Genomic DNA, 12,870 nt, shown 5'->3' on the forward strand with positions numbered 1-12,870 from the left:
CAATAATGCAATCTCTGTGCATGTATATACTCTGCAATGTGTAAAGTAAGTGCTATTAAAAATTACCATTCATCTTTAAGCACTTAATACACTTGGACTGTTCACCTGGAGAAGTAAACTTTTTAAAGTCACTTATGATCTTACCTAGTCATTTCTTTCATAACTGCAAAATGTTAAGGCAGTGCTTACAAATTAAATTGGTTTTAAAAGTCTTACAAAAAGGGTGCCTGGCATCTTGAATTATTTGATATTCTACAACAACGTATCCGAGCTAAAAGGTACTACAAGCCAGCATCTTGCTAAGATTTCAGCTCATCTGGGTGGCTGGCTTTAAGTGCAAGAGTTGAGGAAGAAAGGAGTTCAGGGTCAATGTCTAGTGTCCAAGTTCTGGCAGGCTTTTCACTCAGGGGAAGTGGGTCCGGAGTTGGTATGGAAAAAAAAAATAGAAATGATGATTCATATTATTTGGTAAGAGTTTTAATTTCATTCTGCTTCTGAATGACTGAAAAACCTGCTGAAACAATTTCCATGATTTACACCACTTTTATTTATAGCTCTTATTATAGCCTAGAGCAATTAAGGTAGGACTGAAGAAAAAATTTCTCCCAACAACACCTTCTTCCCAAACTTGGAGCAAGAGCCAGTCATCAAGTTTGTTCCACTGGATGACAAGCCCACCCTTCAGATGCTTCTTTCTAGACCATAAGGAGCCACTCGTCTCAAAACTGTTCCTCAGGATATGGGCATTAAGTTATTTTGGCAAGTCTTCAACAGTATTATCTTTTATTACTTTAAAAAACCCACACAAAAAGTCCCATTTTAGAAGGGCTCTAAGGTCTGTGCAAGGAACATCATGGCTTCAGAGGAAATGACATTTTGGAAAAGGATCACTAAGTCTTTAAATAATTAAGAGGCAGCTAGAACAACAGTAGCAATACAAATTCTAGGAAGGTCTCACTACACAAATGGACCGTGTCCTCAACATTTATTTGGATTGGTTGTGTGGTTCTCAGACCACACTTTCCAGCAGAAACAGTGTTAGTCTACCAAGCTATTCACAGAGCCTATTTAATGTATGCTGGGACTCAAATACTGCCCTTTGCTAACCAAAACAGAATTATTTGCAATTACAGATTCACTAAAACAAACCAATCACATGATAAAAATTGTTTCGCACCTTTCCCTAAAAGTTAACATTTCAGATAAAACTAATTTAGTTATTTGGCAAATGAGAAATGGCTAGCAATTTGTGAATTCTGAGAGGAGCTTCCAAAATCTATGACATGGACTCTCCATTACACAGAATTTAAAGCTAATAGCTTTTGCTTACCCTGATGAAGGTATGGCATTGTTATTACATATACCAATCATGGTCTTTTTTTTTTTTTTTTTTTCCTTTGGCAGAGGGGGAAGGGACCACACGATTCAGAAGTAGCTTTTCGTGTGAGATGTTTGAACAACTTTTAAGAAAAAGAAAAGGGTTAAGACACTGTTAAATTTTTGAGGGTGGAGAAGGTTGCCTGAGGTGGACTTCAGTGAAGGCTGAATGGTGAACAGCAAAGGAAAAAGGGAGAGAAAGGAGAAATGAGGCGTGCACCACAGCTAGGGAGAGAAGAGGGTGCAGACTCCAGGTTAGACACATCCCTCTATACTGCACTAGGTGGCGCTGTTCACTCAGGACAGCTTAGCAGCTAAGAGGCATCCAGGACAGGGTGAGCAGGAAGGAAACCTGTTCCCACCAGCAGGATGTTTGTAAGTCAGGCGCTCCTAACTCAGAAGATGCCTCAACTTCCTAACAAAGCTCAGCATCGCTGAATCAAATTAGCAGTTCCACAGCAGCCGCTGCATCTGTCTTTGGCTTCATCTTAATGAAAAATGTACACCATGGAATGTAACATTTTATTGAACTATAAATTCCTGTCTGCAAATAAAACTATCATTCCAAGCCCCAGTGATTCCAGTGCTGGCTTCAATGTTTAAAGTTTCATACAAGCATCTGACAAAATGGTTTTTTTTTATATATATATACACTTAATTCCTCCACCCATAAATTCTTTTTGCAGCTGTAGTAAGACTTTAAAGTAACTGGAGGTTTAGGGTCAGTTTCTAGCCATCTCCAGTGGAAAAATGACTCAATTCTCCCTTCTGTTTGATACCCCTCTGGGTGCAGGGCTAAGAAAATCCTCCCGTCAGTGCCAAAAATCAGTTTGCACCAAGGCCAACTCAGAGACATCACAGGGAAGCTGCAAAACATTAGGAACTCTAGCACATTTAGTGTTGAGCCTAACTCCCATTTCAAATTTTGGGAAATATTACCCTAACTTGTAGATCATTCCCTGAGTCACCTATAACAGGGATGTATTTGTGGATCACATCTACACACAAAGGCCCTTTTGGGCACTTCCCTTGCACATGTACTTAAAAAAACTTTTTTTCTTTTTAAAGCAGTGACAATGCTGGTCTTCCCAGTGTGTAATGCATTTTCCTGCTTATCTTCAGTTTGCCATAAAGACTTTGCTTAAGTAATCAAACCAGTGGCTGAAATAATGCTGTCCACAAGGCGTGTGATATTTGTGGCTGGTGGTGGGAGGTCCTGAGCAATGATTTAGTCGTGTTTCTCTGTGATTTTCTGGCAAGAAATAATTCCAGAGCTGTCCTTTCTCGGCAAAAGCTTACAGGTTGTAGTGAGAATAGACAGTCCCACTATTGACAAGTGAAATGGCTGTTCCCTGCTTCCTGCATTCCTTACAGATAGATCTGACTGTTTAGCGGCAACAATGCATCAACAGCATTATTTAAAAAGGTGTCTATAACCACTGAAGCTATTAAACTTACCGGTTTCCCAAACTCCAATTCCGAAAAGAATTTATACCAAGGTTCATTCTTTAAATCTATCTCTTCTGGGCTTATATCCCGACTCTATAGGGGTTGGTGATAGGGAAATGGAAGAGAGAGAAGGATAACATTATGCAAAGGTTACATAGGAACAGGCCAGTAGAGATGCAGTGGTTTCCGGGTATCTATAGCAACTGTATTCAACAGCAGCAATCATCCATTTTTACAGACATCAGCAAAAACAAGGAGCTAAAACAGGTGGGAGAGGATGGGTTTATAAAAACAGAGAAATGGTGGTAGAGAGCAGTGAGTGAATCATTCTCAGCCCTAAGGCAGAAGGCAAATGGACTACGGGTGGAGAATTTTACACCATACTGCTGACCTCCACGACAGATCGGAATATGAGCATATTCCTCAATAACTTTATCGTGGGAGAAGAGAAAGCCCTCATTTCCTCTTTACAAAGAGCTGTTAGTTAGGAGCAAACAATCTGGTGAGCACACCAAACATTTAGCCATCTATGCCAGATGAGTACAGCAAATAATTTATATAGTTTTAGTATTTATTTGCAAAGCTGCCTTAAGGTTTTCAAAAGAAATGCAAATACCAACACTTCATAAAAGCCAATTTGTTAATACTGCATCTTTAATGGCACATGAGTAGGTGAGAAATCATGTCCCATAAACAGTAAAGTGAAAGATGATATAGGTAAAAACAGAACACAAGTGTAAAAACATTTTAAATGAGCATCCATGGGGGATGAATACAGACAGAATATACTTCGTGTTTTCACAGATAAATGTTAAAGAACTGGGAAAAATAAAGTGAGGGAAAAGCTGAACGAGACAGACAACAGAGCAGGGGGGGAAAAAAACTTCTGGGTTATGTTACAAAAATTAGTTAGATATCTCAACCTTATATAACTCTAAGAGGCAGTTCACACAGACTGATGATTTGATTCCATGGGATTCCATATGGAGTCAGATATTTAGAAAGTTTTCCTTGCTCTGTGGCATCACTTGTGTTTCTGGAAATAATTAGTCGGCAAATGAATGCCTGACAAGCAAATCAGGTTTCCCCTTAATAAACTGGAGATGTACGTTCACATCAGACAAAAGCATCAGAGGCTCATGGCTTCATTAAATTCATATATGTGTATATATGTTTCAGAAAACCTCGGCAGTCACTAAATGACAGAGATATGATGATTTTCTGACAACAATATGAAATATAAAATATACATTTTGCACCAAGATTGAAAACAATAGAAAATAAACTTCACTCCCTCGGGGCAATGACGCGTGAAGGAAATTGGACGACACTGCTTCACAGAGTAGCCCCTTCAGACACGTTTTTCTTAACATTCTGTTAACAGGCCTTTTGCAGTTTGTAGAAATGGCTGCAAACTTTGTGATCTTGACCAGACCCTTCTTCTAAAATCCTTAGAAGAATTTTTACCATGATCTCTACTTTTGTTTTAAATGGAGGAAGATAAGGCAGAGAACTCTTCTTTAACTGAAATTCGTTGAATGTAAGTTAGTTGGGATCAGAGGGAAAGGTCTACTGAAATGGCGTCTGTCCTCTTGCACCCAGATTAAAACCTCCTCCCACTGGCTTTAGGGACTTAGGGCTTAAATCCTGAAGGAGAAGGTGTATTCCTTCTCACCGGATTGTGAAATGATGTAAGATAGTGGATTCCAAATGGATTCTTTATGTATTCAGTGAAATGAGGCACAAGATCTATAAGGACACAACTATTCAGGAGGGACCGTTCGGACCCTGGGGCATCCTAGACCCTTCCAGGATGGGGTTTCATGAAACCTATGTCATGTTTATTATTTTTAAACACTATTTATAAACTGCTCCCTGGGAATAGGTTAGGTTTTTGTCGTTGTTGTTTTAAATAAAATGTACCAGCTCTTTCAGGAAATGGCCTGAATGTTCTGGTACTAGGTCCTGAAAGAATTAACCCATTTTATTGCCGAAGGTTGCTTGCAGAGTGTTGTTAACTGCGGAGGTTAACACGGTGCTGAGAACTGAATCAGGAGGCATGTCAACTGCTTAGGCCTAGAGCAGGTGCCCAGAGAGAGAGTTAAAGAGGGAATACCACACGGCACTGACATCTGTGTTTGATTTTGTCATTTGTAACTCAGCTGTGGATCCAATTATGGAATGGACAAATAGAAAACGTCCTTTTGGATGCAGAATGTGAGCTCTGTACCGGCAGGCAGGGTGGGTTCCACAACGCCAGGCTTGGTTCTCTGCTACCGTGGGCTATTTTCCCAGCTCGGCAAAATCCTTGGAAAAGGCAGATGACCTGCCAGAAAAATGCCTGATTCTCCTCAAGGATGGTATTGCTTCTTGGAAAGGAGCCCGAGCCTAGCTTCAATTTTTAATTAAACAATCTTAATGTGGTACGTTCATTTCCATAGCACTTTATAGTGTTCATAGTTCTTTTGTACATGACCACACGTCATCCTCTCATTCGACACTTCAGTAAGTATGGAATACCACTCAATACTCATTTCAATACTCAGTGCTTCGGTAATGTTGGCAGGCCAAATAATACTTCCCATTTTACAGATGAAAGCACTGAGGTTCCAGAAAGTTAAATGACTTGCCCCAAGATACCTTAGGGCAGACTCAGAATTTGAACTCAGATCTTCCAACTCTAGGTCCAGTGCTCTTTATAGTATAGGACATCCCCTTCTCACGTTCCTGAGAAGGAGGCAGACCCTCTACGTTTGCAGGGGATACCAAGCTAAAACAGGGGTAAATGACAAACTTGAAAAGCCAGGAAGAAACTCAAAGTGACTGTACACCGGAAGAAACCAAGTTGGGTCAACCCCCTTGTTTTACACATCCAAATCTATATCGTGTCTATAATTACTATTTTAATTCCTGTCCTTCCCAATATATACCTGTGGGGGCAGGGACCCCAACCTCTAAGCCAGGGCTTGGCACATAAAAGTTATTCTCTATATATCTGTTGAATTGAGCTGAAGCTCTTAAGGGACTTTAGAGGAAAGTTAAAGGAACAAAGCCAGAAAAAGGCCATTTGTGACAAAGCAAGGCCTACCAACAGACCTCCAATCCCAAGGCCGCAAGACAAGACAGTGGTCTCAGACTATGATGAGAGGGGCTGAGGAGTTATGAAGAATGTCACAGCAGTTGGCTAAACGACTGAAGAGGCCAGAAGGCTGTAAATGTACTGTGTGGGATTCGGAAGGCAGCACAGTGTTTCACTGGCCGGGGATGGTCCAGCTTCGCACCTGGGACAAGACAAGCTGTTAGGCGGCCTCTACAATCTACTGCCACCCTCCCTGTGGTAGATGTGCCTGTGAGGTCGCTACTGAAATTGGCAAGCGTCAGCAGACAGGAGTACCTCAAATTGGGAAAAAAACCACACATTTTTCTCCTCAATAGGAGTTGTACATTTCTGTGAGCAAATTTAGATTCTACATCTGTCACGAGTTAGCATACTGATCCACAGTTAACGACAAAAGTGTGTGTGTGTGTGTGTGTGTGCGCGCGCGCGTGTGTGTGTGTTGATAGGGGTGGGGGTGGGAGGTGTCCTCAAATTCTGGCAAACCAGATACCAGATGCCAAAAGGAAAGACACACGGACACTTACGTGCCAACTTTTCTGTTCACGTGGCAAAAATAGCAGGGAGAAAATTTTCAAAAATAAAGGACTAATTCAACTACTGTGAGGAGTAGACTGTGAAATGAAGGAGATCTGAAATTTTTCTCTCAACTGAAAGACTTCTCTGAGGAAGAACAGAGCTAAAGAGTGAACAGCACTGAATGAAACGGCTGTCCATGGTGCTCCTCCCAGGCCCGCCTGGGGCCTTCACGTCCGGTCGCCGGGCCGGCCCCGGTCGGTCGTTTACCACACAGGGGAGCTTCCTGTGTAGGACCGCCGGGCGGGGCTTCACCAACCGTGTGCGCGGCCACCACAACTCTCCAGAGGCCCCTGAGGGGCACTACTGTCACTTTCCAGGGTTTGTAACCATTATGGGATCAATGAGAAGCACAAAAACAAAATGTTGTTTTTTTCTTATTTCTGGATGGTGGTCAAATGACTAGGAGCCAAGGAAAGGAGGGGGAAACGAAAAAGAAATTCAGAAAAGGGGCAAGCTTTCCCTGAAAGCGATGATCACCTATGAACCATAATATTGCCCAAACGAAAGCACCCTATAGAATCTAGGGCTATGGAATCTCTGAAGTCATTTAAATGTACTGATATGTGACGGTGCGTCCCAGGCTGGTGATTCAAGTGTCATGAATGTGCCAAAGCACATGACTGTCTTTCTAGGAACAGCGGCGTGGAAGGTGAACTTCTGCCATGTATTTTCTTCTACTTCTAACAGGGAGATGACCCCCAGGGCACTGTGGGGCCAGAGGCAAAATTCTCTGCTCATCTCTGAACTTTTTGCTTAAAATAACTTTGGTGCACAGTGATGCTAAAGAATGACAGCTCTAAAGCATTTCTGTGCACTGTTGACCTTTCTTCCCAATTAAAATTACTTATCCCTTTGTGCTTTTAAAGATGTCACATTTTTATTTTAGTAAAAGTCAAATCAATTATTACTTAAAGCATGTAGAGTGGAAGAGGTGGAGGGAAAAGAATCTGAACCTGCATTTCAGAGGCCTACTTAATCTGTTCGCAGTGTGGTAACTGCATTTTAATAAAAACCAAACCCCAGCATGATCATTCCATCCTGCTGGCACGGCTGGAGGGCTGCAATCTTTATAGAGCTTTGGAGAATCCCTTTAACCATGATCAGAATTCTGAACCAGCTTTTCTAACGAAGGGTGAACAAAAGGGAAGCGTGAGTGGCAGATACAAAACTAATCAGTTTGTAAAAATTCTTTCCCACTTCGCAGAAGAAGCCTCATTTCCAGGGTGGTCTTCTATGCCTATACAGGCCATTTTCCCCACTTACAATCGCTTGGCGATGTGAACTTGTGTAGAGAATCAGAAACCAGACTGAATATGAGATTCGTCCTCAATACTGCACTCGGCAGAAGGGGAAGACATATTCTAATAGCCTGGGTCTTTTTTTCCCAAGTCACAACATCAGATTCATTATTTACCTCTTAGTGACGTGCCGGTAGCTTCTACAAAATTTATGTGTGTTCAAATAAGAGCCGCTTAAAAAAAAAACCAAAAACCTGACTCTGGTCCAGTTAGCAATAAGCCTGATAAATTAATGGTTAGAGGTTTTTAAAAAGACAGCAGCAAAATCAATCTTTACATTAGTAGGGGATTTTAAATTAGTTCAAATCATGCACAAAAAGAACAACAAAGAACAATAAGGTTTCTTTCAAAGCAGACTCCCAGGACTTAATTTATAAACACCTGCAAAACTGAAAAGGGTAAAAATGCTTCATGTTTTCACGGTCTTCGAAACATAGCGAGTCTACCTCAGGGGAGAAAGAACGTAACCCAGATGCACAATGCATCGGGATTAAAGAACGTGGCAGGGGAGACAAAAGAACTTTAATATACACATTACCATCTTTTCGTTGGTCAGAACGGATGACTTGCCCGGCTGATAATCGTAAATGCTTTTGGGCTCTGCACGGTATTTCCTTGTATCCACTTTCTTATCTGGGGGCTCCCAGTCGTTTCTGTAGAAAAAGAATCCTATTAGAGCTATTTTCATGAAAATTGGCATCCGACACGGTCTGGCTTTGGCTGACTGTAGTCTAATCAAGAAATTTTTATATCCGAAGCATAAAATCGGACCGGACGCAAGCATTTAGTTGTGCTGGGTTCCTTCTCAAAATAACCAGTTACGTCTCTGCGTTCGCTTCACAAAAGGCTTGAGGTGTCCTGTGCTCAAAACCAGGCACCAGGAAGCAGAGAGAAGAGAACGAGAAGAAGGGTGGGAAGCAGCCTCAGCCACACTTGCTCTCGTCTCACGAGCTTATCATTCCCCAAGCATGCCTGTACCTCCCACTCCTGCTAGTGCAGTGCAAGAGAACGCGGGTCCTGGAGCCAGGTGGCTCTGGTTCCAGTCCCTGCTACAGCGCTGCTGGCATGGTGATCTGAGCCAAGTACCTTACCTACGGCTACTTTAGTTTCCTCATCTGAAAAAGGGGGATGTTGTAGGGGTTAAATGAGACAGCGCATGTAAGTCACTTTGCAGAGCACCGGGCCCATGGTGACCACTCAACAAATGTTATTGGCTATTAACAACCATGTTCTTGCCTGTTTCACACCCTGCCCAAGTAGTCACCAATACTGCAGCCTTTGGCACAGCTACTTAATTAACCTGAGCCAAGGATGGGTTCCAGGTGAAATGTGAATCCTTAAAAATTGCAAATTTTTAGTGCGTGTACATTATTGCATTTTGCACTGTGATTATATTTATTTTTTTCCTGCAAAGCTATAAACTTCTCGAAGGCAGGGATGATGATTTACATATGCTTCTATTCCCCCACAGTATCCGGCTCAACGCGTACACAGAAGGTACCCAGTAGATGCTTGAGGTATATCCTGAGCCTCAAGATGAATGCACTTGCGTGTTTACCCACAGGACGTAAGGGCATCCTCAGCTTTCCTTTCAAATTAATTATCAAAGCATAAAAAGGTTACTCCATCAGGCATAAGAACTCAACAAAGAAAAGCGGGTCATTTACTACAGCCATTGGGAGATGATGAACGCCATCAGCGTAACCAGTCCGAGCCTTATCTTTCAGTGATACGCGTTACATAAACAAATAGATACTAATATGTGTGGCTTCATTTTAAAATTATGGGCCCCTTCAGTATGCACAAAGAGTATAAAAACACATGACAAATCTTACAGCTAAGATTTCTCTTGTGAGAAGGGTAAAAAGACATGATAATTACAGGCAACATTAATTGAGCCATTACCATTAGTCAGGCACTACTACAAATATTATATGTATTGTTTTATCTTCACAACATCCCTATAAGTGTAAAACGTATGCCCATTTAACGGATGAGGACATTGAGACTCAGAATAAGTCACTGCTCATGAGTGACGGCACAGGGATTCAAAGTCAGGTCTGCTTGACTCTTGCCTCCAAGGCTGCCTGCCCCAGCGGAGAGAGACAATACTTCACTGCTAGCTTGGGTGTGAGTGCCCTAAATCTCAGCTGATGATGGGTGGGGGAGCTCTTACCTTTCTGGGCTTGATTTGAGTGAGGAAGAGCGGGTTGGGAGGGGGAGTGTGGCCGACCGCTTAACCACCTTCTCACCGTCAATGTAGCTCATCTCACTTTTTGAGCGAGGCACAGAAAGGGGAGATTTTGCTAGAGAAGAAAAGTGGGTACAAAAGACTTTCAAACCTGGGGGAAACCAAAAACAGGAAGATATCCTCCCCCATCCACCACCCTCTCTTCCTCCCCCGCGACCAGAAAATTCTGCGTCACTTACTGTCTTCAGAAAAGGAGTACCGAGGCGAGTACAGATCTGAATCATCATCTAGTGAACAAAACAAAACACAATCAGGAGGAATCTGGCTAAGGTAAGAGAACCAGGTGACATGTCCCCCACTCACACCATCCTACACCAGCATCCAGCCACACCGGGGGCCCGACAGACAGAGGAGGGGCCCAGGGCCGGAAGCCACACCATCGCAAACCCCATTTGAGAGCCCACCCAACCAAAGAGGGTCTGCAGACCTGGAGGCTGGAAGGTACATTCATGACCCCTGCGGGCTGATTGCCACCTGCCACCAAGGAAGCATGGGGACAAATAGCCAAAGGTCCTCCTCAAGACAATTTCCACAAGCAAAGCTAGAATGCAGGGTGCCCAGCCTGGGCTGGACGCAAGGGCGGAGATAGGTCCCAGAATGCTCACGCTGAAAGTCTCTGCTCTAGCCTGCTGAGTTCCACAGAGTCCCCCAGGACCACCACTAGATGGAATGAAGAGGCCCAGTGATGTGGGTTCAACTGCCCACCTCAGCTGTGACCCGATTTATACTCTGAGGTCCCATTTAAGTATCACTTAAAGAGGTGCTGCAGCTGAGAACACAGTTCGACAAGCCCCTCATAATCATTTGTTTTGATTCCACCTCCATCTAGTTGCTTGAGTAGCTCGCTTGTCTTGGAACATGGCACACCCTGGCAGGTTTGCTTTGCAAAGGTACTGCTCAGGCTAAGTGTCTAAACCATGACTCCGGACCAAATCAAACTCACATGGTTTTGTGAGACTGCTCTCCAGGGGAGAGACACACGTCCCTAAGTAAGGGGAACACTGGGACACGGACACTTGTAGAACTGAGACCAGATCTGAGCCACTCACGTTAGTGGTCACCCTGAACTAAAAATGAGACCACACGTACATTTATGGAAACAGATTTTTAAACTGGAACTGTCCTGAAATGGTAGGACATTTAGTCACCACATCCACGATAATCCCTCCAGAGCACTTCTCCAACGAGAGTTAGGCTGGATCAGTCGGCTGTTCCCATTTTCTAATATCTTGCTAACCTGAATTAAGAATTCATGAATATGAAATGAAGACCCAAATCCTTCCCTTAAAATCCAGAAGAGCTTTAACAAAGAACACACAGTAACCCACAAAGACAAGCCAAAGAATCCAATGTAATGTGTTGACAAAGTGCTAACCAAGTTCTGTCTCTCTGCAAATCACTTTGAGTTTCAGAGCAGTGAAGTCCAGGATGTTTCGTGAGATAAATACTATTTTGAGTATTATTCAAAGACAGTTTCTCTATCACTGCTTCTTATCCCGTTTCCTCTCCTGATTTTCATCTGCCCCAGGTCTCTCCCAGCCCAAATAAAGGAAAGGTATCAGGTACCAAGTTATCTTTCCCTCCCTTCCTCCTTCTGCTTCGAGGGTAAGAATTAGTCAACATCAAAGTGGAACAAGACTTGGAGGGTTCAAGCTTATTTATGTTAGCTTTTGAAAACAGGGCAGAAGGAAGAGATAAAACGATATCCAGACATATTTGTGGAGTACTGTTCCGAAGTATTTTGTCTTGCCTGTTTTTGTTTTTTCACAGAATGTCTGATTATCGTACTGAAATGACACGATGTCAGAGAAAACTAAACATCAGCTCTGACTACAAAGATGTGATCGGAAAAACGGCGTCTGCCAAATGAGAAATTAGCTTACTTAGGAACACCAGCAGTACATACTGCTTAAAATCCAGCCTAGCATTTTAGCTCAAAACCCTGCCTCTCTCTGAATCATGAAGCAACAGCTTATCCATAGATGGTAAGGTCAGTGTTAATGTATAACTATTACCTGGTTCTTGGGGCAAGAAGCAACATTTTCATGGGGGCAAAATGGCATTTAAACATTCAAAATATTAAATATTCAACTTGTTTTAAAGCCCAAGCTCTTTAAAAATTTTCTTCTTCTTAGAGCTTCCTTATGTAGAATTCTGAAATATTTGCTAGAAGGAAATGACAAATAGTTCTTGTAAGATGGAAAAAAAAAATAGCACAGCTTGGAGAGTATGTGTATTGAACAGAAGGAGAAAAATGGGGGTGAAGGCAAAAGAGAAGTCTGGGTGACTGAACACTCTTAAAGCTACTTCTTAGGGAAGCCTGGGTGGCTCAGTGGGTTAAGCAGCCGACTCTTGATTTCTGCTCAGGTCATGATCTCACAGTTCATGAGATTGAGCCCCAAGTTGGGCTCTGCACTGAACCTGCTTGGGATTCTCTGACCCTACCCTGCTCTCTCTCAAATAAATAAACTTACCAAAAAAAAAAAAAAAAAAAAAAAAAAGAACCCCAAAACAAAAACAAACAAACAAAAAGCTACTCTTATTTGTCACCCATCCAAGGCCAACATAGGGCAGGAGTGCCTCTGGGCTTTTCATTTCTTTCTCAGTGTCCATCGGATCCGACTCTGACATGTGGATTTCAGTTTGACTTTTAAGAGGGCAAACTGAAGTTCCATGGATTCCGTTGAACACTAGCAATTAGGGCAAGTTGCAGGGAATGTAAAATTTATTTAAATTTTTTATGTTTGTCTTACAAATCTAGCGTAAGAAAATTTTACCTGTGTGTGTGAATAAAAATAATA

General features: G+C 42.4%; 1 protein-coding gene across 19 annotated transcripts in view; it reads right to left on the minus strand.

The window, feature by feature from the left end:
• Positions 1–12,870, minus strand: part of SORBS1 (sorbin and SH3 domain containing 1) — a 145,871-nt gene that overhangs the window by 54,146 nt on the left and 78,855 nt on the right. For 14 of the 19 annotated variants that reach the window (XM_042909202.1, XM_042909213.1, XM_042909203.1 and 11 more), the window contains 4 exons: positions 10,249–10,296; positions 9,995–10,124; positions 8,357–8,471; positions 2,836–2,919 (listed from right to left, as the gene is read on the minus strand). In XM_042909202.1, the coding sequence (XP_042765136.1) occupies positions 2,836–2,919; positions 8,357–8,471; positions 9,995–10,124; positions 10,249–10,296 (377 nt within the window). The remainder of the gene's footprint in view (positions 1–2,835; positions 2,920–8,356; positions 8,472–9,994; positions 10,125–10,248; positions 10,297–12,870) is intronic. The other 5 variants (XM_042909219.1, XM_042909212.1, XM_042909211.1 and 2 more) reach the window with 1 other exon arrangement.

The sequence above is a fragment of the Panthera leo genome, chromosome D2, assembly GCF_018350215.1.
Source record: "Panthera leo isolate Ple1 chromosome D2, P.leo_Ple1_pat1.1, whole genome shotgun sequence".
NCBI lineage: Eukaryota > Metazoa > Chordata > Mammalia > Carnivora > Felidae > Panthera > Panthera leo.